Source organism: Ananas comosus, linkage group 17, assembly GCF_001540865.1.
Source record: "Ananas comosus cultivar F153 linkage group 17, ASM154086v1, whole genome shotgun sequence".
Lineage (NCBI taxonomy): Eukaryota > Viridiplantae > Streptophyta > Magnoliopsida > Poales > Bromeliaceae > Ananas > Ananas comosus.
This window is the reverse complement of record NC_033637.1, coordinates 1634304-1657104: the sequence shown is the minus strand read 5'-3', so window position 1 is coordinate 1657104 and position 22801 is coordinate 1634304. Positions and strand designations below refer to the sequence as shown.

The following is a 22801-nucleotide window of genomic DNA, read 5'->3' as shown; positions in this document are numbered from 1 at the left end:
TATAAATAAAATAAACAAAGTGGGTAGTAGGCAATTTAAAAAAAAAAACAAGTCAACTGAGTTCAAATTACTGTCATGTGATTGTAAGTAAATTATATATATTTTAGGAATAATTGCTTATATATCTCTAAAAATTTTCAACTTATTGATTTATCCCTATTAAAAGGTTAATATTAAAAATACTTTTTTAACGTTTTAAGTTATTTCAAATATATTTTTAGAATAAAATTCTATTAGTAAACGACCAGCAACAACTATTATCTCGATAAAATTATTATTTTATTATTTTAAATATATTATTTTACAATCACCAGCTTTTTTTATTTGTTCTTAAATTATGAACAAAAGAAATATTTTATTTTTTGTATTTTCAAATATATCTTTCTACTGTCACAAACTTTTCTTATTTGCTTTTAAGTTAGGGCAAAAGAATTATTTTGATTTTTTTTTTTAACTCTGCTAGACATTTAATTCACGTATAATCCGAATAACTTAACTGGTGGTAACTACGGAGACATTTTTAAATAATGGAGGAACACATAAAAGGTATACTTGACACAAGATAAAGTAAAGATAAATTAGAAATTTCTCAAGTTTTGAAGGGTATATAGACAATTATTTTTATATTTAGTTATTGATCGCTAAATAAAATTTATTGATGGTCTATTTGATTCATCGTTAAATTATAAAAAATATTTATTTGTGAAAAAAAATTCGTGATTTTTTAAAAACCTTTTGTAGTGTTTCATTTGTTAAAAAAAGAAATTAGCTTTTCATCGACATTTATTTTGTTGAATAAAATGATGCTTTAGAATTTTTTGTTTTAATACAATGGAGACATTGGATATAATGTTGCAAATCCTATGTGGAACTATCATGTTAAAGAAGACTTCCTGTGTGATAATATTTAGACGAAAACTATTCACTCTCTCTCTCTTTTTCTTTCCTTTTTTTTTTTGGTTAAAACTAGCAACCCTTTTGCTCTTTAATCTCAATTCAATTACTCTCCTCGAGGTTTTGTTTAACATAGACTAAAAGTTTGGAATAATTATTGAATTTAGCTACAAAATTTAGTAAAAACTAATTAGCAAATAAAAATTAGTTATAATTAAAATAGTAGTCATTTAAATTGAATAAAGTTATTTGATTAATATCAGATTGGTAGTATTAGCAAAATACGATACATTGTATATTTATTGTTTTATCTATTTTCTTAATTGCAAATTCAATAGATGTTAAGATGTGAAAAAATATGATAATACCTATTTATTTTAGTAAAGTTTTACACTTTAATTTGCCGATTATTTGTGAATTTTGAATTCTATTGAAAACAGTAATAAAATTTTTGTAGCTAGTTAACAGAATTTTTAGAAAAAACTTCAAATACCAACCCTGTGATTTCGCACTTTCTTACTTTAGTACCCTATGGTTTAAAGTGTACTATTTTCATACCCTGTGATTTTATTTTTCTCTTTTTATTATCCACTCTACTAATTTTTTTCGTTAAATCAGTGATATTCGTAAAACTAAAGAATACTAAAGTGAATATTCGTTAAATTATAGATAGAGTATATGAAGTTTTTTTGTGTATGATTTAATGAAAAGTTAGCGGAGAGGCTAACGAAAAGAGAAAAATAAAACCACATGATAATAAATTAATACCTTTTAAATCATATGATACAAAATAAGAAAGTACCAAACTACCGTAGTATTTAAAGCTTACCCTACTTTTTAATACATAGAATGAGTAAACTATGAGGACTTTTTTCGAAAATAATCCTGTAAAATTTCGTAATTGCCAAAATAATCCTGTGAAACTTTTATTTCTAAAACTAACACTCCTCTTGCCACCTCAGCCGCCAGGTCAGCGTTTCTCACAAAGACGGTGACTCGTTCACCGTCTTTGGGGACGCATCTTGAAGGCGGTGAATGGTTCACCGTCTTCTCCAGGCGTGGACCATCCTTCTCAGCAATTTTCCGTGTATCACCGCCTTCTCAGCAATTCCCCGCGTAGCCTAAGGTGCCTCGAGAAGACGGTGACTCGTTTACCGCCTTAATAAAGGCGGTGAATCGTTTACCTCCTTATTAAGGCGTAAAACATTCACCGCCTTCTAAGCAAATCCCCCGCCCAACAGCGAAATTAGGCTGGGTGGAGTTCCACACTAAAGACAGGGATTTGCTTAGGCGGCATAGAGATGGTGGTAAACGAATCACCGCCTTATCTATGCCACAGAATAGGGCTGTTAGGCGGGGGATTTGCTGCGAAAGCGGTGAATGATTTATGCCTAGATAAGGCGGTAAACTATTCACCGCTTTTGTCAAGGCGGTAAACGAGTGACCGTCTACCGCAAGCACCTTGCGCAATGATTCAGGTCTCGATAAGACGGTAAACGATTCACCGCCTTCATAAGGCGGTAAATGAGTCACCGTCTTCTCAGGGCACCTTAGGGTACGCGGGAAATTGCTGAGAAGGCGGTAGGGTGCACGGGGAATTGTTGAGAAGGCGGTGAATGATACGCCTCGAGAAGGCGGTGAACCATTCACTGCCTTCAAGACGACTGCCTAAAAACAGTGAACGAGTTACCGTTTTTGTGAGAAATGCTGATGTGGCGGCTGAGGTGGCGAGAGGAGGGTTAGTTTCACAAATAAAAGTTTCACAGGATTAGTTTGGCAAATACGAAATTTTATTGGATTATTTTCGAAAAAAAGTCCAAACTATGAACTGAAGTACAAGTGGTGCTTTTGTAATTAAGCCCATCTAGTTTAATGTTCTCTGTTTTGATCAATTTTGTAGGCTTTGTTTAAATCTCTCCCTAAATTTCAGGAATCTTGGCAGCTACTCGGTGGAGTCTTATTGGCGACGACTGGCGAGTCAATTTCACCGTACGTGCTTGAGCAACCGCGCGGTAAACTTACTGAGAGGTAACGCTACCGTCACTCTCCCCCCTCCCCAGCATCAAAGAATGAGGGAAACAAGAAAAAGCCAACTTCAAAAAATATTCCGTAGTTTGGACCGGAGGCGGCAGAGAGAGAGAGAGAGAGAGAGAGAGAGAGAGAGAGATAGGGAGAGAGCATGTGAGCCGGTCGTCTCCTCTCCTCGTCCTCCTCCTTCGTCTCCATCCGAAACCCTAGAATCGACGAGATCAAAGAGATCGAGAGAGAGAGAGAGAGAGAGAGAGAGAGAGAGCTCGTCTTGTTCCTGTCGATCGCCTCACCACTCTCGCCATGTCCTCCAAGTCCGGGAGAGCGAGCATCTCCCCATTCCGATCGCGCAAGACCCCCACCCCTCCCCCCTCCAAGGCCCCCGGAGCTCGACCCACCACCCCTTCCTCCGCCTCCTCCGGCGCCGCTCGGCCCGCGACCCCGTCCTCCTTAGCGTCGGCGCGGCCGACGACCCCCTCGTCCGCTTCGTCCTCCGCGGCGACGCGGCCCGCGAGGCCGTCTCCGGTCTCTGCGGCTCCCATTAGCCCTACTTCGTCTCAGCTCTCCGAGCGCCCCCCCGATCTCGCCAAGTCCAAGGAGAACGTCACCGTCACCGTCCGGTTTCGGCCTCTTAGGTATGCGGCGCCCTCTTCTTTCTCCATTGTGAGTGTCTACCCCTTGTTTGAGCTGAGAAAAGTGGTCTGATTCATCAAGTAACTGGTTCTTGGTAGCGCGAGAGAGATCAACAAAGGCGACGAGGTCGCGTGGTATGCCGATGGGGATTATACCGTGCGCAATGAGTACAATCTGTCGATTGCTTACGGTTTCGGTCGGTATTCCTAACCCTTACTCGAGAATCTTGTCCGCGCTTGCTTACTTTTCCAAGCAGTTTTTTGCTTACTTTTCCAAGCAGTTGTCGTGGAGGTTTGTAGCATGAATTAGTTCTTTCTGAGTAATGTGGGTTAATGTTGTGTAGAGATAATGATCCATGCTGTCTACAGCTGTATGAGCCTTTAGGAGCGCTGAATTAAAGTTATCTTAAATTTTAAATGTTGCCTTATTGGACCCTCTGAACCATTTGTGCCATGTCAACTTTACAAATGCAAGACTGCAATTACTTTGATCTCGTTGTAGTCGAAATAATTAGTCCGAGGGATACTCATAGATTGAGATATTGAGGAAATGTCTTCGAGTCCTTTATTTTTAGTTTTTTTTTTTAGTTTATATCTACTTTTCCTTAAAACAATATGCATTAATTTTTATGGGTATGAGTAGATGTATGTTTAGGGAACGTTCAGCGTGGCAAGTTGCATCATCTACTTATGTAACAAAAGATATTATTAATGGCTGTTCAAAAAGCCAGCATGACCCATTAGTCTACCAATAAATAGACCAAAATTGGCCGGAGTAATGCATGCTATATCAACGCATTTAACACTTTGATAATGAGAATTATCACAATGGTAGAGTGTTAATCTCCTGTTATTTTGCTGATCAATGAACAATTGTTTCGTGGAGAATTGCTGTGCCAATGTGCTATCTGTATATTTTAACACGACTACTTGGGCTTGGATAGTTTCTTCCTAACAGTTTGCACATTCGCATCGCTCAACTTATTCAATCTACAAAGCTTCTTGAAGGAACCTGTATTGTGATCAATACTCATTAATTAGATAAGGCATTTGGAAGATATGTGCCAAATTGGCACAGGGTGGTATAGCAAACATGATAATCCAGTAGAATCAATATAGTTTTGTCCTTTTCCTTTAACATTCGGTCTTTTTCCCTGAAAAATGTTATTTTCCCCTTATTTTGACAGATAAAGTGTTTGGCCCGGCAACTACAACTCGTCATGTTTACGATGTAGCTGCTCAGCATGTTGTAAGCAGTGCAATGGAAGGAATCAATGGTACTTTCTTATTCTTGGTACCGTTGAGATTTAATGATTTTTCTATTCTTAGTTTCCACTTCCGAAGAATACTTGGGGAACCAAGTGAAGAACTTGTAGTTTTGGAATGGTCATAATTTCACATTTGAGAGATGTAAAAGGCCTATTTGCATAAGATGGGATGCCTGTAAATATAAATTTATACAGTCTATTACACGGGCATCATGTGCTAAGTAACGCTAGAAATTCAAATAATTCTAATTTTGTTTTTGGAACTTCGGATTCGTCTATACTGTTGCATAGCACTTAAGGCTTATTTGGTTCACCTATTTTAGACTCTGGAATCGGAATGGGAATCCCTTATCTCAATAGTTATCGTTAATAGTAATTGGATTCCGATTTTCATTTCACTCGGGAATGGGAATGACACAATCCATTTATGACCCAATTCGGTTGTGAATTCTAGATTGGCCAATTTTAGAATAAACCACTCAAAATCCTCTCTCATAAATACCTCCCTCTTCTCTCTCCGCTCATCACTCTCCTCTATCTTAACCAAAGGTCCAAAACCCCTCTCTCAAAGTTTTAGGTGTCCCAATTGTCCATTCTGATTTCCATTCCAATAACGAACCAAACATTTTTGGATGATTCTTCATTCCATTTTCTATTCCAATGCATTCTAATTCCATTTTCCACTCTCATTCCACTCATGAACCAAACATGCCCTTAATGTGTTACTATTAACAATGTTGTAAAAGCTAATTATAGCATGTGAAACTTTCGTTCTTTGATTTGTTCAGTATGAGCTTAGTGTCTGTAATCTCCTTTCTTTTTGACTTAAGTGTGGCCCTAGAAGTTGTCTTTGATTTGATTGATGCAGTTTATTTTATATAGAACATGGGTTATCGGTTCATATTTCCACATTCCTTCTAGATATATGTTTATTAAAAATTACTTGGCCTTCAGTTATTATTATCTTAGAGGTTCTGATATTTCTGTATCACAGGTACTGTTTTTGCCTATGGTGTTACTAGTAGTGGCAAAACTCATACCATGCACGTAAGTCTTTGATGCCGTGGCAATCTTATATGTATCAGTTATGCATAATTTAAGTTTCTAGTGCCAGACTTCCAGTTGTCTAATTATTTGTTTAAATTGTATTTTGGTTCTATTGTTTTATTATTGCTATCTGTCGAGCTCTCAGGGGAGCACCTAATGATATACAAAAGCATAAATTTGTTATGATCCTAAGGGTATTATTCAAATTGATTAATTGACAAATTGTTTCCCTTTTTACGTGTCTGTAACTAACACCTCGGGTGTGAACAGCTGATTGTTTGGCACTAATCTATGCAGTAGGATATTAACTGCAATGTCAATAAACGTGAGGTTTCCAAATGTAAACGAACTAAATTCCATTTCCAAATTTTTAGTTCATTATTTATCTCCAACTTTTTGACCACCTGTTAGAATTAAGAAACTGTAGACTTGTGGAGCAAAGATTTTCGTCCAATAGTGAATCAAAGAATAATAAAATCTTTAGCTCTCTGTCAAATCAAAATTTTCGTTGTCCGTATGTGCAAATGCTTGAAATTTCTCTTTCCTTTTTAATTAAGCTTCTAAATGCATCAACCATCTCTAAATCTTTATGTACTTCTAAATGCGCCAACCATCTCTAAATTTTTATGTCATCGTGGCGATCCACCTCAATGGAAATTTTTTCTCTTCAATTGTGTAACTTCTTCTAGAGTTTATTTGTTAGGGTCTATTGTTTAATTGTTCTGACAAACTAAAGACATTGAATTGCCTTAGTTTAATTTGTTGCTAGCACCATGTTATCATCTTTTCTTTTACCTTTCTGTTTTTTTTTTTTTTCCTTAAGGGTGAGCAAAAGTCCCCTGGAATTATTCCATTGGCGGTGAAGGATGTCTTCAGCATTATCCAAGATGTAAACACTGTTGATCATGTCTTGGGTGTTTTCTTTCATTATTTGCCTGGTCTCATCCTTATTTTTTAAAATTTTTACTAATCTTTTATTCAATCTCTTGATTCCAGACGCCTGGCCGAGAATTTCTTTTGCGTGTTTCTTACCTTGAAATATACAATGAGGTACTACCCTTTTGGGTCTTATTTAAGGTGGTATGATTGTAAGTATTTTCACATGAACTGCAAATATTTATCTTTTCTGATATTTGTACTGACACCTTTAAACTTCCATGGTTTTGCGGTTTATGTAATAATGCAATTGAATCTTCTGTTTAAGCAGCATTAGTTTCCTGAAGTTTTCTTGCTATATGATTTAGACAACCTTTGCAAAACAATACAACTCTCATCTCCTCTAGTGTTTTAATATATTAACTTTTATCCTTTTCTACCTTGACAGGTTATTAATGATTTGCTTGACCCAACAGGACAGAACCTTAGAATAAGGGAGGATTCACAGGTACCATGACTTAATGTCATCTGTTTTGCCATTAACATGGGTAGATATTGATCTGTCCATTGTCACACCTAGGGACAGCTATTTTGTCCCAGGATGCTAAACATTGACAACATTGTGCTTGTTACTTTCTGGGATTGAAAGTTGTCTGCTAGTTCCTAAGTAATGAAGTTTTTGTAATATCTTTTTTCCTTCTCGATGTTGAAAGTGGTAATCATTTTTTCCATCAGAACTTGCTCATTGCACAATAGTAGCATGATGTTAATGAGTCATATATTTTGTGCAGATATTTCTTTTTTCAGTTAAAAGCGTGTAACAAAAGTGGATTATACCATAAATAACAAACTGGGATCTGGCATACTGCTGTGATAATATCATTTGTTTTATTTTGTTAGACAGTTCTTGTATGTTTTTTTGAACTATTATGTACTCAAGTGTGTAATTGTATTTTAGTCATAGTATGAGCAGATAATCATGCAAAATACTCGAATTATATATAGAAATCACTAATGAAGCATGATAGCAGGCTATAAAATTTTAAGCTATCTTTTTATTTTTATGCCCATATTATGAACTTAAAACAATGAAGCATTGTTAAGATTTATAGTGACATATTTGCATTTTGTAAATCAGGCAAATGTTTGCAGAAAAAGGTGTAAGAAGGAAGACAAAAAGACAAATAAGTATGCTTCTTCAAGCTGAACCATTTTCACATTGTATCGCTTGATTAATAAACATGAAGTAAACAACAAACTCATAAGCAATATATATAAGCACTAAATTGTGCTTTTCCACATGTCACATTTCACAAATCCCCACTGAGATCATATTTTGGTGCTTTAGCAGCTAAGTTTCTGCATGTTATGGTTTCTAACCTCAATTGTTGAATAGCTTTCCATGTCGATTGGCTTATGCATATGTTATTTATTCCGTTTGTCATTTACTTTTCCTTTTCCTTTTCCTTTTTTTTTTTTCCAAACATTATCTGCATGACTGTTAATTTTCACTTAGTACTTCTCATTTATTATGCTGAACTTCGATAGTTTCATATTTCATGTAGGGAACATATGTCGAGGGAATCAAAGAAGAGGTGGTTCTATCTCCTGCCCATGCTCTTTCCTTAATAGCATCTGGTGAAGGTATGTCTACAAAGAGATTGATTACATATCTTTTATTTAAACTACATGACTATCATGCCTTATTACCCTAGAAATTTGTCACCTTATTATCCTAACATGTAAAGTTGAAATCGAAGTAATAGAAAACATAGAGGATAGTTGAGATATGGGCAAATATGCAACGGTGGTTATTGTACTTTAGCCTTCCATTATGCATTGCTGTGGGTTGTGCATTGCTGTGGGTGATGAAGTATTTACTGTATTGGTTTGTTTTTTGGATTATTCTTTGTTCATTTTATAACTTACCTATGCAACCTAAGAAGCTCATTTGAATGTGTTATGTGACATTTTTAATCTGTTCATTATCAGTTTTAGTGGATTCTTAGCTGGAGCTAGGATTCTTTGCTAATCAATTTAACGTGCATTATTCAGGGCTTCTTGGAGTACACAGCATGTGCATTGTTGCTTCTGTTTCCTGCAGATTGCAGGATTACGTCTTTTTAACACTAACATGAACATATTCCTTTTTTATTAGTCAGGAATATTGTACATGTTATTCTTTTGTATTGCTGTTTGCTCCCTTTGTTGTAATGTTTATATTGGAATACTTCCGTTTGCACTTATCACAGTATATTGTTGCAGAGCACAGACATGTGGGTTCTAATAACTTCAATCTAGTCAGTAGCAGGAGTCACACTATATTCACATTGGTAAGTTTCTTTGGCATTGCATTCTTGTGGGATTTCTGAAACTATAGCTTTTTGGTTTATCGTATTCACAATTTAAATAGCATTTATTGTTTTTTTTGTTACACCGTTTATTTAATTGACTTGAAGGTATATTTTAGTAACTTACAGAAATTATGCGCCTGCAGACTATTGAGAGTAGCCCTTCTGGTGAAAATGAAGATGAGGAAGAAGTTAGACTATCTCAGTTGGTAATTCTTTTTCCTTCTAGGAGATATGATCTTTTGTTTAATGCATGCTGTTGTTTCTGTAAATCAACCATTCATTCTGTCTAATTGCAACTTTCCCCCCTGACTTTCTGGTTTGACAAATATTTCAGAACTTGATTGATCTAGCTGGGTCAGAAAGTTCCAAGACTGAAACAACAGGGTTGAGACGGAAGGAAGGTTCATACATAAACAAAAGTTTACTTACTCTTGGGACTGTAAGCTACTGCATCCCATTGTTCTTCCTCTATTTTAACTTACTGTAAAGTTATGATTATCTTTTAGTTTATTCAATCTTAGAAGCCTTTTTCAAGATATTCAATGATTAAATCTTAGTTGATGATTTATCGGATTGCTTGTTGGTGTTTTCATTTCTTCGAAATATCAAGTATCATAATATCCAACCTTTAGATTATTTTTACAGAAGTTTGTTTTTTGGATTATTGATGGTCTTTTAAGATCATGTGTGTGACACATTTTTTGTCTGACTACTATTACTTATTATTTTCACTATATATATTTTTTAATATTTTTGTCCTAAGAGCTTCCATATAAATTTCTGTACGATTTGTACCTCTATTCAGGATACATATACAACCTAATCGAATGAAAGTTAATAATTATGAAGAAAACATTCGGGCTCTTTCTTGCCAACCTAAGGAATTGGTTTTTGGAGGCTTGTCAATGGAAAGAGTTTTAATACCTTGCATTTTTCTGTTGGTCAAAATATTATGCATCCTAAATGATAGGATCCTCTCCTTATTGAAGTATGTCCGAGGTTTTTACCAATTCTCAAAACTTCGGAAAAAATTAAACTATGTACTATAACCTCTACTTAAAAATGCCTGAGAGTAGGAAGTTTATTTTGTTAAAGGCTGACCTCATCTTGAAATATGTTATACACTTGTACATGCCTAGCACATTAAGATATCCTAAAGAAGGTTAGCTTCATCTGCATTGTTTTTTCTTTCTGTTCAACCTTAGGTATTTGAATTGGACTTCGTTTTTTCCTTCTTTTTTAAAATTCATGTCTATTTTTGTGAATGATCTTATATTTCTTGCATCTACAAGCCTTCAACTGATAGTATTCTCATCCATTATAAACTATTGAAACATTCAGTTACTGGTAATGGGTTTTGTGATATTTACCATCTTATCTTTCCTTTTGCTGAAAATTGTGCTTATTTCATGTGTTACTATATATGCAGCTTTTACAACTATTATATTGTATTTTAAAGTGAGTCCTTTAAAAATGTCATTTTTGCTATCCAGGTTATTTCTAAACTCACAGATGGCAAGGCTACTCATATTCCATACAGAGATTCAAAACTCACCCGCTTACTGCAGTCGTCTCTTAGTGGTCATGGACGCATTTCTGTAAGTTCTTAAATGTGCAACAGTTGCATCAATAATTTTCCTTTTTCCACTAGTGGAGGTATTGGAAATTCCTTTTTTCATGCTTCTTTTAACTGTGGGCTGTGTTGTTGAAGAAAATAATTTAAAATGTAATTCACTGCTCTTATGATTGCTTTTTATTTCCCTCTGCTTTTGGCAGCTTATCTGCACGGTTACTCCTGCCTCTAGCAATAGTGAGGAAACGCATAATACACTCAAATTTGCACACAAATGCAAGCATGTTGAAATTAAAGCTTCTCAAAATAAGGTGACACATTTACTCCATTTTATATATAGACCTGATATGCATGATGAGAGGAACTGATTGTTATTGCTAACCACATTTTGCAGATAATAGATGAGAAGTCTCTTATAAAGAAGTACCAGAGAGAGATTTCCTGCCTAAAACAAGAGCTGCAGCAATTAAAACGTGGCATGATGGAACATCCCAACTTTGTTGCTTCCAGTCAAGAGGATCTTGTCAACCTAAAACTTAAGGTTTGTCTTTCTATCATCCTTTATAACCATCATACTAGCACCATTCATTGTCTGGAGTTTGCCGGGTATGGAATCTATTTTTGGGTTAGCTTAATCATTTTCTCATGCAAATGCAGTTCTTTCCGGATATTCTCATTATTCTGCAAATCTGTCATTGATGATCAGAAAGTTACAAAATGACCCAAATTGTTACAAATTGGTATAATTTTTAAATTATAAGCATGAAATCAATAAGCTATCCAGGCTAAATCTGAAGCTATTTTAAGTCTCTTTTTTTTGGTATTTTGATGTTGTTTGTACTACATGTTAATCCGAGCTTTTTTAATCATAGTTTCTCATCATTATCAGGCAACTCATTAGACTGATCTTGAACTGCCATTGTCAACTCTGGACTGACAATATAAAGGTTTTAGATTGGTATATTTTCTTGTAGCCAACGGAATGACGGATTATGCAACAGCATTTTATTTGTAAACTATGAGTGGGGAGGAGAATAACCAAGTCCAATGATATCCATTTCCATCCCTTTTCTTTTTTTTTTTTTTCATATCAACATCTTGATTTAGATTCTAGCACAGTTATCTCTTTTTTTAAAAAAAGTAAATAAAAAAAAGAGCTTTTGGTATACTAGTAACTAGACTTCAGCCATTATTAACTTTGTTGCAAAGAAACTAGAATCTTCCAGTTTGTTCTGTAAGGATATTCTGTAGAGCAACCCCTTAAGTGTTTCCTTTGCCATATTATGCTATCATGTTACGTATGCAAATTGAACAGGGGATAGGTTGCTTACTATTTAGATGCAATACTTGGGAGTCTTTTCGTGCTAGCTTCTCATCTCAAGCAGCTAATAAACAATTCTTGTTTATGTTTCCACTTTTTTCTAGCCTCCTTTTTTCAATGTTTTTGAAATTAGTTCTTTCTCCAATATGAAAGCTTGAAGCTGGCCAAGTCAAGTTACAGTCAAGATTGGAAGAGGAGGAGGAAGCAAAAGCAGCCCTGATGGGTCGGATTCAGCGGCTGACTAAACTAATCTTAGTATCCACCAAGAATTCTATGCCATCAAACATTTCAGAGAAGGCTGGTCATAGACGAAGGCATTCTTTTGGGGAAGATGAGGTTTTATTCTTAATCTTTTGCTTCGGTTATTAATTTGTTCTTGTAATAGTTTTTCTTAGTTTTCCTACAAACTTATCTCAATCTTTTGCTATGGTTACTAATTTGTTCTTGTAATATTTTTTTCTTAGTTTTCCTACAAACTGATTGGTCTACAATAAGATTATGGCAGCATAAATGGGCTGGAAACTGATCTTAATATGACTGATGTAGTTAGGAAACTAACCTGGTTGGCTTGGTTTTTGACTTCTGTTTAAATGAGTTCGCTAGAGATTACTGAACAGGCTTGATTTGATAGAGCAATTTAACAGTAATTATCTGAGTTAATTCTTCCTACTAAATTTACCATTTTTGTAGAACTAATGAATATCAAACGAACCAATTAGGATCAGGTTATTCCATTCTGCATCGTCATCTATATTGCTATGACTGAAGTCCCACTGTTGTAATAGCATTTTTAAAAATATCTTCTTAAACTGTTGCAGCTTGCTTATTTGCCTGATCGTAAGAGGGAGTACACGATTGAGGATGATGATGTTGGCAGTCTTGATTCCGACTTCTCAGCAGGAAGAATTGATGGAAGCGGCATAGATGAGCCAATCAGGTTTGATAAAAGGAATCGTAGGCGTGGAATGCTTGGTTGGTTCAAACTAAGGGTGAGCTTCTTGGTTAATCTTTTCGCTGTTTGTTTAGAATTGTCTGGCATCTTTTGTCTTCAGGCGTTGCTACAAGGAAATATGAAACTTACCATTATGAAGCTCATGGGTGTAACCCACTAGAATAAGACTGAAGTTTACAGCTTTACACATTGATACTATTTTCTTAGTTAAAAAATAACTTCATGTCTATATTCTCACATTATTTAAATAAAACTAAAATGGGGCATTGCTGGTACAGTTCCACATGAATAGCTTAGCAGAAACTCCTTAAATTTGAGATCAATTACATGCTCAATGCGTTGGCTGTATCCCCTTCCCCCTTCCCTTTGTACCCCCTCTCTCTCTCTCTCTCTCTCTCTCTCTCTCTCTCTCTCTCTCTCTCTCTCTCTCATTTTATCATCATCCTGAATGCTGTGTTAAGTAGGACCTCAACCTAGCTGGATCCGTGTCAGCTATGAAGTAACAATATTGTTTTACTTATAATTTGGGTATCGGTCAAGCCTTCTTAAACTTGGCATACAACTTTTAATGTCAATTTAGCTTCTACTGAGCAATTTCTATCTTGAAAGTGACTATGTGTTTTAGGATCATGCCTTGTTGGCCCACTAAGAGTTAGCACCAGCTGACTACGATCTATATCTGCAAGAACCCTGAAGTATCTTGAGATTAATAACTTCTCATGCAGAAACCAGATCAATTTCCTGGACTCTCACCTGGTGCTGATAGTGAGAGCACCGCAAGTGGGTCCCCTTCGTGTTCTCAACAATCACAACAGAAACATATATCATTTGATCTGAAGGATGGGAGGAGGAAGTCCGTAAGTAGAAAGAGTGACGATCCTTCCGTGCTTATTGACTCCTTCCGAGAAAGGACACAAGCAGGTGATCTATTTAGCACCGCCACAAAAGGACGCCGTCTTCCGCCGGTGAGCTAAATTAAAGGGTTGGACTTTTACTATTAGCTTTCCTGTTGATGCTTACAAGAATTACTCCCTATTCATTTGTTGAATCTATTGACTTTGATCTCTCCCCTCCCCCTCTCTCTCTCCACCCCTGCTTCTTGTAATGTTGCGTTAGATAAAATGGTCTTTTGCATGTTATGTAAACTAACCATACATCTAGACATTTGAATATATGGTTCCTTTGATGTTCATGTCCATAAAGAGAATCACTTTATGCACCCTAAAGGTATGGATTTTCCTTTTTGTACTTAACCTGTAATTGATTTAGGCTCTTCTATTAATATAGGTGGTGATATTAGACTTGTGCACTGAAGCATCTTGTGGGTTATATGTTTTTCATGTTTTCTAAGTCATTTTACTTTTCTTTCTTTCATGTGCGAATTGTTGTTGGTATTGGGTTTCAGTGTATTTATGGATTTTACTTCATCTGCTATCAGAATATCTTACCAACTCAAGTTGCTTGTCTTGCAGACTGGAACAACTATCATTGATCAAATGGATCTTCTTCGCGAGCAGGTGAAAATGCTAGCTGGTGAAGTTGCACTATGTACAAGCTCTCTTAAGAGACTGTCAGAACAAGTGGTGAACAACCCCGACGACCAACAAATTCAGGCATGTGAGCTAAATGAACTTTCAATTTATGTACTGAATAATCAAAGGTCTCATTCATCTGCTTTGTGGAGTCATCTCACTGTTTTGTTAGGAATCTAGGTTTCCTTTTTACTGAATAAGTTAAAGTCTTTTTAATATCTCTTGTAGGAACAAATGCAGAAGCTAAAGAATGAAATTGCTGAAAAGAAATTACAGATGCGTGTCCTTGAGCAGCGGATGGCAGGATCTTTTGAGGAATCGTCGGATAGTATAGAAATGTCTCAGGTAATTTTTTTTCTTTCTTTTTTTTCCCCCTTTGTTGTTTACACTTTGCATTCGCAGCGAGAAGATAAAGTCAGTAAAATATCTGCCTTAGCCAATCATATAACTACTTATTGGGCGATACCAAGTCATGGAAGAAAGACCCCTTGTTGTAGACTTGCATCTGAGTGAACACTCTTACTAAAAAAATGTGATTGTAGTCATGGTGCTTGCGAATGCTGTTAACCTTTTGTGTTCTCCAGCTGCAATCTTTCATCTTCCTATGTTTGCACAGTTGTCTACAAATACTTGTGTATATAATTTGAGTACTTATGGCTTTTCAGTCAAGTAATCACTTTGCCAGTGGATATTATTATTGCTGCGTAGTGTTCTAAAAGATGTGATGCTAAACTCACAAACTTAACTTTCTTGTAGACTCTATCAAAGTTGACTACCCAGTTAAGTGAGAAGACATTTGAGCTTGAGGTTTGTCCAACTTCTCTCCTCGATAGTTTCTCCTTTGATTTTCGGTGATAGACATTACTGATTTTTCTTTTTTTCTTTTTTGTTTTTTTCACTTCAATGTGATGGCTTCAAAAGATAATGTCTGCAGACAATAGAATTCTTCAAGACCAGCTACAAGCAAAGGTGAAATTTCAGAACAAAATTAAATAGATTATATTGTTTCAGATTTAATTTGATCCGTCCTGTATGCTTTCTCAAATTTTGACAGATATCTGAAAATGCCGAGCTTCAGGAAACCATCTCATTAATGAGGCAGCATATTGGTTCTTATACTTCTATCAGTACTCCTAATCTGACAAAACATGCTGATTCATCTAAGGAAGTTTCTAGCAATGGAAATGTACCATCTAATGCGATGAGCCTTCCTTTCATGTTATCTAGTGAAGACTCTAAAGAGGCATCCTTAAAGTCCCAAGTACTCATGCAGGTAATCCTTTTGTTACTTCATCATCATAACCTTGGTAAATAGAGTAATCCTTTGTTTTTTCTTCGCCATAACTTGATCACTCTATTATTTTGTTTCTAGAATATAATATTAAATTAAATTGTTTCTTTTTTTTTACGAGTTAGGCGGCGGAGATTGAGAATCTGAAACAGGAGAAGGTGAGATTGGCTGAAGAGAAGGATGGGCTCGAGATTCACAGCCAAAAACTGGCTGAAGAAGCTTCCTATGCCAAGGAATTGGCTGCGGCTGCTGCAGTTGAACTTCGAAACTTGGCCGAAGAAGTCACGAAACTCTCTTACCAGAATGCCAAGTTGAGTGGTGATTTAGTTGCAGCAAAGGAAATGGCTTCTACTTCTGCTGCTAGAGCTAATTCACGATGTGATGTCTATTCTAATAAACCAGACAATGGGCTTTTGATAGAGGAATTGCAGAGAGAGCTGGCTCTAAGGTGCCAGAGAGAAGCTTCTCTAGAAGCCACATTGTCTGAGAAGGTGCAAAGAGAGGGTGAGCTTCAAAAGAAGATTGATGAGGCGAAACATCGCGAACAGGATTTGGAGAACGAGCTAGCAAGCATGTGGGTGCTTGTTGCTAAGATTAAGAAGAATGGCAGTATTCCTCACGAAAATTTAGTTGATGGTTTGAGTGATCACGAACTTCCGTTGAAACAAAATGGTTTTCACCTAGATGTTGATATGGATAAAAGGAAGTGTTTGGAAGAAGCAAGAACTGCATATGAGTATGAAAGACGACACTGCAAGGAACTAGAAAGCATTGTGGCTAGATTAAGAGTATGCTGTTTTATGCTGCATGTAACATTAGTTTATATGCCTGTCATCATATGCTTCTTTTTGTCAATCAAATTGCACAATAGTGAGATACTTTAATTAATAAAATAATCATACATATATGTCTCTTTTCAGGGTGAAGACCTTGGTGGCTTAGATAATAATGCTCTTGAAGAGCTTCAAAATTTTCATATAGAAGCATTATCAAAGATTTGCCAAGCAAAGGTAAAATTCCATCATTACTGCTTTCTGTTTTGCTTCACCAGGAATCGTCCTGAGATTAATCCCCCTCCTATTCTTTCTTTGTCATGTTTATTACTCTTTATCTGTCAATTTTTAGGACATTGAGACAGTTTTTGACCCTCTTTTACATCTGACTCTTGTTCTGTTGTTAGAGCTGACACCATTTAATTTGGATTTTGATATTTTGTCAATATTTCTTCATTTTTTCCCCCTTGTACTGAAGATTGTTGAGAAACCACTATTATTTGACCGTGCACTAATGCTATTATGCATTTATATGCAGATGACAAATCAAGCTCTATAGTGCTAGTATCTCCCGGTTGTGATAAGAGCTTTTCATTTGCCTTCTAAGGTTAGTACCTGTTGATTTCTCATTTTTTTGTTTAACCTTCGTATCTCTGCTAATTTCAAATTCTTTATATTAAATGCAGCTGATTTTAATCCTTACCATTTGGATCCTATGCCTTTTCCTTTTGATGCTTTGCTGGTTAGCCCTCTTGTACAGTTCTTTTGGCGAAGAGAAAGAGGTGAAACTTATGGGCATCGTTTGTCATTTAGTCTCAGTATTAAGGATCATGTTAGAGTTCTAACTATGCACCATTGAATGAGCCACTTCTAACAAATATGGGAGCAGCGGCAGCCGCCACTATCAAGTTTTCATGTATTTATTTATACTATTACATCCAGCAAGAGGGACAGGAGATGGACTAGGTTTCTATGTAATTTCTTAAAACAATGTATTTTTGCATACATAATATTCATAGATGATACAAAATCCTGCCCTTAATCGAGCCGCATTTCAGTGAACATAAGCAGGGCAGAAATCTGTTAGAATACCCATGTCGGTGAACTGAGGCTGGCAGAAACCCCTCTCAAAGCCACGATAATCATCTGCACTGTTTTTGAATAAAGAGAAAAGGGTGGAAGAAGGAAAAAAAAATTGTAAGAAATTCTCCCTACTTCTGCCTATGTAAAAAAGAAGAAAATGATCACGTCATAGATGAGAAGTTCCAGACTTGGGAAGCCTATCGCAGTCTGCACGGATCCATCCGATCTGGCCCTTCTCGTTGTCGTAAACCACCATGAGGTCCTGCATCGATATATCTGCGCACGTCCACCATAGCAAAGATCATTGTATAAGCTAAAGCTTAATTGGAAACAGATGGTTATTTGTTTTAACCTCTAAACTAAGTTTGTTTTATTTGAGAAAATTTTCTGGAAAGAGACTCAACATATTCCATTTAATAGGGATGTAAAACGGGCCGGGCGGCACTCCGGGCCGGCCCGGCCTGGCACTCCAGGCCGTGCCGGGCTGAGTTTTGCGGCCTGCAGGCCCGGCACGGCCCGTGTCGGGTCTGGGACTGGGCTGTGCCGGGCCGGAGGCCGGCCCGCAGCCCGGCACGGCCCGGTGGTTTAAATCCCATAGGCCATGTCTATGGGCTATAGAACAACAGGGATCACAATATGGACCTGCCCTAAATCCTATGGACCTACCTATAGAAGAGTGTAGTCTGTAGGGCTACCGTAGCCCCGTAACCTTGGAAGATGGGCCCAACGGCACTTAAGCCGGGCTTAATCATATTACATAATGATAAATTTTGAATTGATCATATTACATAACTACTTATCTCTTTTTCTTCAAAAAAAAATTAAAAAAAAAATACAAAAAAGGACAAAGAAGAAGGGCAAAAGCCCTATTACTGGGCTGGCACGAGGCCCGGCCCGGGCTGGGCGGGCCAGGGGGCTGGACCGGGCCTTTCCCTCTAATAAACGGACCGGGCCGACCCTGGGTCCGAATCGGCCCGGGTAATGTGGGCCGTGCCAGCCCGGCACGGCCCACATTACACCCCTAGCTGTACTCTATTAAGTTATATAATATTTCATCAAAATGGTAGTACAAATTTAGAGGCTTCGACAATTTTCTCAAAACAAACTAGTTAAATTACGTATCCATTTTCTGGTTCGCAATGGCTTATGTTTTAAAAAATTTTACTGTACCTCCAATGACATTGAGATCCTTCAGCCCTACTTCTGCTCCATTGAGAATGGCCAAGCAAGCGTTCCCATATTTCTGGCACCATTCACAACAGGAAGATAATCAGTCCCAAAGCTACAAGCTGCTTGTTTAGCAGTCAAAATAAATAAGTACTTACGTTGATAATCAAGTAGTTTTCCGGGGGTATCTCCAGCACGGCTTTCTTCGTGTTAACAAAGCTCAGAGCCAACGTCTTGAAGTACTTCTTGACGTCTTGCACAGATTTGAAGGGCTTCGCGCCTTTCCAGCACAACGGTAGTGTGTGGTCGTTGGTTGCTTCTTTCAACGGCGTCTTGCTTAGATCATTCTTGAGCTGTCCGACATGCAAACTATGTCTTAACATTAAGATGCAAAAATCTAAGTGTGACACTTGCGACAGAGGCATTCAGCCCCTCTATCTTTCCCAAGTAAACAATGTCACCAGGAGGGGAGGTGAAATAGTGCGACATCAGCATTATCTAAGACTTGCAAGTTAAAAATTCATACTTTGTGCACCGAAAATGAAATCGGAGCCAAGCTCTATTGACTATATTATTAAACCTCGAACTAATCTTCTCAAAGTCAAACAGTAAGAACTACACTGTCGCAACTTAAACTGGGGACAAAATTCATACCCAGGCCAAACCTCACAGACTATATTAAACCCTAAATAAAAAGTATATGGATCAAAATACAATAACCCAAAACACCAGCAGCTGTCCATATTCGAAAAGATAATTCAGAGTTTCTGACTTGTACCTTGGAGATGAGAGCTTGGTATGGCTGAAGTCCAAAGTAGGTGTAGGAGCTGCCACTATCAAAGACCGCCTCCATTTGCTTCACCCCGAGGGATCGAGCATCGTACAAAAGATTTGCAGACCCTGGAGAATAATATTTCCTGGACCAAGTTCAAAGTTAACCAACTAATGCAGCACAAATAAGCTTAGGTAAGATCTAACAATTTTACCTTGTTACAGACTTACAGTTAGGGTCTTTAGCTTTCAAATTTTCATTCCAATTTTATTCGTTGAATTGAAATTTTCTATCAAATTGGGCAAACATCCAATATGTTGGTATTCAATATGTTGCATACTTAACTATTGAACTTCAATTCAGAAAAATAACTTTTGAACTACAGCAATTATCATAGGTTGATAATGTGCGCCATTACTCGATTATGGTTAAGTTGATAATGTGGGCCTCCCTGTTCAATTTAGCTGCAAAATTTTCGGACTTCTCAATTATCCCCATTACCTTTAATTTGTACTACTGATTCCTAATATTTGTTAAGTTATTTTGATTAAGTCTCTAGCATTAACACCAAACTATTCCGTCAATTTCCAGCCGAATTAATTTTGAATACCTACCAAACACAAAGTCTAATTATAGAACTTTGGGACCAAACTATGATGCAACCAACCCTGAGATGCAATTAACCCCACTAATTTTACCCAGAACCTGCGAATAACAGAGAAGTGAATGGAAAGGAGGGGCTCTCACCGGTATGTGCTGCGAGACATGGGAGTCCACGAGGCATGAGAGTAGGGCACAAGATCGTCCCCGAAGAAGAGGAAGCCACCCCCATTGCTGCTGAGGCAGTGGCCCACCACGCTGCGAGTGATGCCTTTCTCCTTCAGCTGAGTAGGCAAGCTCGTCTTTCCATTCCCAAGCCCCAGCACGCCGTCTGTTGGTGCCGGCGAATTCGAACTCACCGACTGCTGGTCGTACCCACACCTGCCCATCGAACAAGAAAGAACCTTACACCACCATGAGCTGAATAACTAACCACCGATTTTTATTACTGGAAAATTACCTACTAGTCACACCATGATACAGCCACTTATGGTTTGATCCTCAAATGATTCGGTTATAAAAAAAAAAAAAAACTCATTCGTATTTGTTGAATTTGTAGATTTTTGAAGAAAACAATAGCACTAAATATAATCCTCCGAGTAGAATGTTGAAGAAATTGCAGGTTTTTGGAGAATTTGTATAATTTGTAGATTACTAAATAAATTTCTCCAAGTAGTAAGACTGCTGCGTTTTTCTCCGAAAATGGTGATACTATTCCTGGAAACATCTATTCAAATACTTTGAATTTTATTTACGATCTCCAATATCATCTCATTTTACCTCTAATGTGATAAAATAAAATTCTAACAATATTATTTAAAAGCCTAACGATTTTAACACTAAAAAACTACTAACAAATGCAAGTATAAAAGTTTATAGTGATATAAAAGAATATTATATCCGTAAATTCAAAATTTACAGGGATACACATGCATTTACCCCTTTAGCAGAAATCGGCGAGATTTTGCCGATCACAAGAGAGGGATATGGAGGGCGCACCCGAAGACGAGGTTGGGGCGGGCGAGGGAGGTGTTGGCGAGGCGGAGGGAGAAGGCGTCGGAGACGAGCACGCCGAGCGAGGAGCCATGGTCGGCGTACTCGATCTCGTAGTCGCACTGCTCCGCCGAGCCGCCGCCGCAGCCGCCGCCGCCGGCCACCGTGGCGGCGGCCTGGAGGGCGGCGCAGAGGGGGTCGCCACAGGGCACCAGCTTCGTCTTCGCCGGCTTGTAGAGCGGATGCGGCCCCTGGGATTCGCGCCGCCAAAGTGAGATGATTCTTGGAAGGAATTAGGGATTGGAAAGAGAGATCGCTAGGGTTTGGGATTGGGAGAAGGATTTGGGGGAGGCGATCTTACCGGGGAGCAGCTCACGCAGGGGGCGTCGCACTGGAGCCAGGTGAGGTGGCTTCCGGTGTCCACGTCCAAGAAGTACGGTTTCGGCGGATCCCCGATGTTAATCGAAACGTAGAAGAGACTACAAGATCCAAACACGACAACATCGATAAATCAGAGCCCATTAGGATTCGAAATCAATCGAGGGGCCTTCACCCTTGCTCACTCACCCGCGGGGATAGACGTCGCCATAGAGGGGGAACACGGCGGAGGAGGGACCACCGCGGGCGCCGCTCTCCCGCTGCGGCGTCGGAGCCTTCGTCTTCTTCTTCTTCGCCGGCGCCGCCGCGGAGCAGGGCGGGGTCGCGGCGAGGATGGTGGCCGCGATCAAGAGCGCCACCATTAGCGCCGCCCCTCGCTTCGCCCCGACCATTATCGGGCTCTGAGAAGACGCAGGAGAGATGGATGTGGAAGACGAGGACGACGAAGAGGAGGAGGGGCGACTATGCAGCTTTCCGACTTGCGCTAAAATTTCTCAATATAAAATTTGTCTGAACAACTTTTTTTTTTAATTATTCATAAATATTCGATTATTTACCGTTTCTGTCACAGGCATACCGAGCTATATTATGTGACACGAGAAAATGAAAAAGAAAACAAAAATATATTGGTTCGAAATGGTAAAAGGAAAGTCAAGTCAATTCGCAACTGTTGCCACCGTGTGGCGGTTGTGTGATTCCAGACACCGCGTAGGGAGAGGGAGAGGGAGCAGCCGCCGGGCCCCACTGCTGTTGGATGACGCGCTTACGTTACGACTTGTGAGGACTTCTAGACTTCCCACATTTTCATGCATACGCATAGTTTTGGTAGTTACTGTACAGAATATATTTATTTTCGTGAATACGCATAATTTTTTAGTAGTTAGTGCACAGAATTTTAATATGCATGCCATGCATGGAGCGTTAATCTGATATAAAAATAATCAGCTTCGTTAGATTGGTAGGCCCATTTTGATTTTTTTTTTTTTTATAGAGATAGATAGCACGTTACCCGCTTTGTTTATTTTATTTAGAAATAAACTTAGCTAGAAATATAAATTAACTAGAATTCAAACTTGGATATCGGATATCAACCACCAAATCTTTTGCGACTTGCTCTAGGCGCAGTTGGTCTGATTTTGGTTGTCATCCGTAAGTATTTGGGGTATAGCAGTTGCGGCTGTTGCCGCTTAACTTATTATAGGAGAGAGAGAGAGAGAGAGCGAGTGAGAGAGAGGGGCATAACAGGACCTTATCCCAAACTTCGCCT

General features: G+C 38.0%; 2 protein-coding genes across 2 annotated transcripts; one reads left to right on the top strand and one right to left on the bottom strand.

Annotated features, from left to right (window-relative positions):
* Window positions 2990–17583, top strand: LOC109722801 (kinesin-like protein KIN-7E, chloroplastic). Its single transcript, XM_020250947.1, has 26 exons — window positions 2990–3557; window positions 3654–3751; window positions 4742–4831; window positions 5817–5869; window positions 6693–6758; window positions 6866–6919; window positions 7194–7253; window positions 8311–8389; window positions 9011–9078; window positions 9243–9305; window positions 9434–9538; window positions 10593–10697; window positions 10876–10983; window positions 11067–11213; window positions 12147–12329; window positions 12812–12982; window positions 13671–13910; window positions 14418–14558; window positions 14706–14822; window positions 15234–15284; window positions 15399–15446; window positions 15532–15750; window positions 15894–16556; window positions 16689–16778; window positions 17080–17148; window positions 17228–17583. The coding sequence occupies exons 1-25, from the start codon at window positions 3226–3228 to the stop codon at window positions 17098–17100; spliced, it is 3372 nt and encodes a 1123-aa protein (XP_020106536.1). The 5' UTR covers window positions 2990–3225; the 3' UTR covers window positions 17101–17148; window positions 17228–17583.
* Window positions 17498–22121, bottom strand: LOC109722802 (aspartic proteinase Asp1-like). Its single transcript, XM_020250948.1, has 9 exons — window positions 21724–22121; window positions 21518–21635; window positions 21163–21407; window positions 20311–20544; window positions 19570–19708; window positions 18950–19144; window positions 18795–18867; window positions 17813–17900; window positions 17498–17692 (listed from the first exon to the last, which is right to left on the bottom strand). The coding sequence occupies exons 1-9, from the start codon at window positions 21924–21926 to the stop codon at window positions 17596–17598; spliced, it is 1392 nt and encodes a 463-aa protein (XP_020106537.1). The 5' UTR covers window positions 21927–22121; the 3' UTR covers window positions 17498–17595.

Coding starts and splice junctions, on each gene's coding strand:
- LOC109722802 (XM_020250948.1), bottom strand. CDS start 21,926: ATGGTCGGGGCGAAGCGAGGGGCGGCGCTAATGGTGGCGCTCTTGATC. Junction 20,545..21,162: donor CGCCCCAACCTCGTCTTCGG/GTGCGCCCTCCA, acceptor TTCGATGGGCAG/GTGTGGGTACGACCAGCAGT. Junction 17,693..17,812: donor GACTGCGATAGGCTTCCCAA/GTCTGGAACTTC, acceptor ATTCAAAAACAG/TGCAGATGATTATCGTGGCT.
- LOC109722801 (XM_020250947.1), top strand. CDS start 3,226: ATGTCCTCCAAGTCCGGGAGAGCGAGCATCTCCCCATTCCGATCGCGC. Junction 10,984..11,066: donor TTAAAGCTTCTCAAAATAAG/GTGACACATTTA, acceptor CACATTTTGCAG/ATAATAGATGAGAAGTCTCT. Junction 14,823..15,233: donor ATAGTATAGAAATGTCTCAG/GTAATTTTTTTT, acceptor ACTTTCTTGTAG/ACTCTATCAAAGTTGACTAC.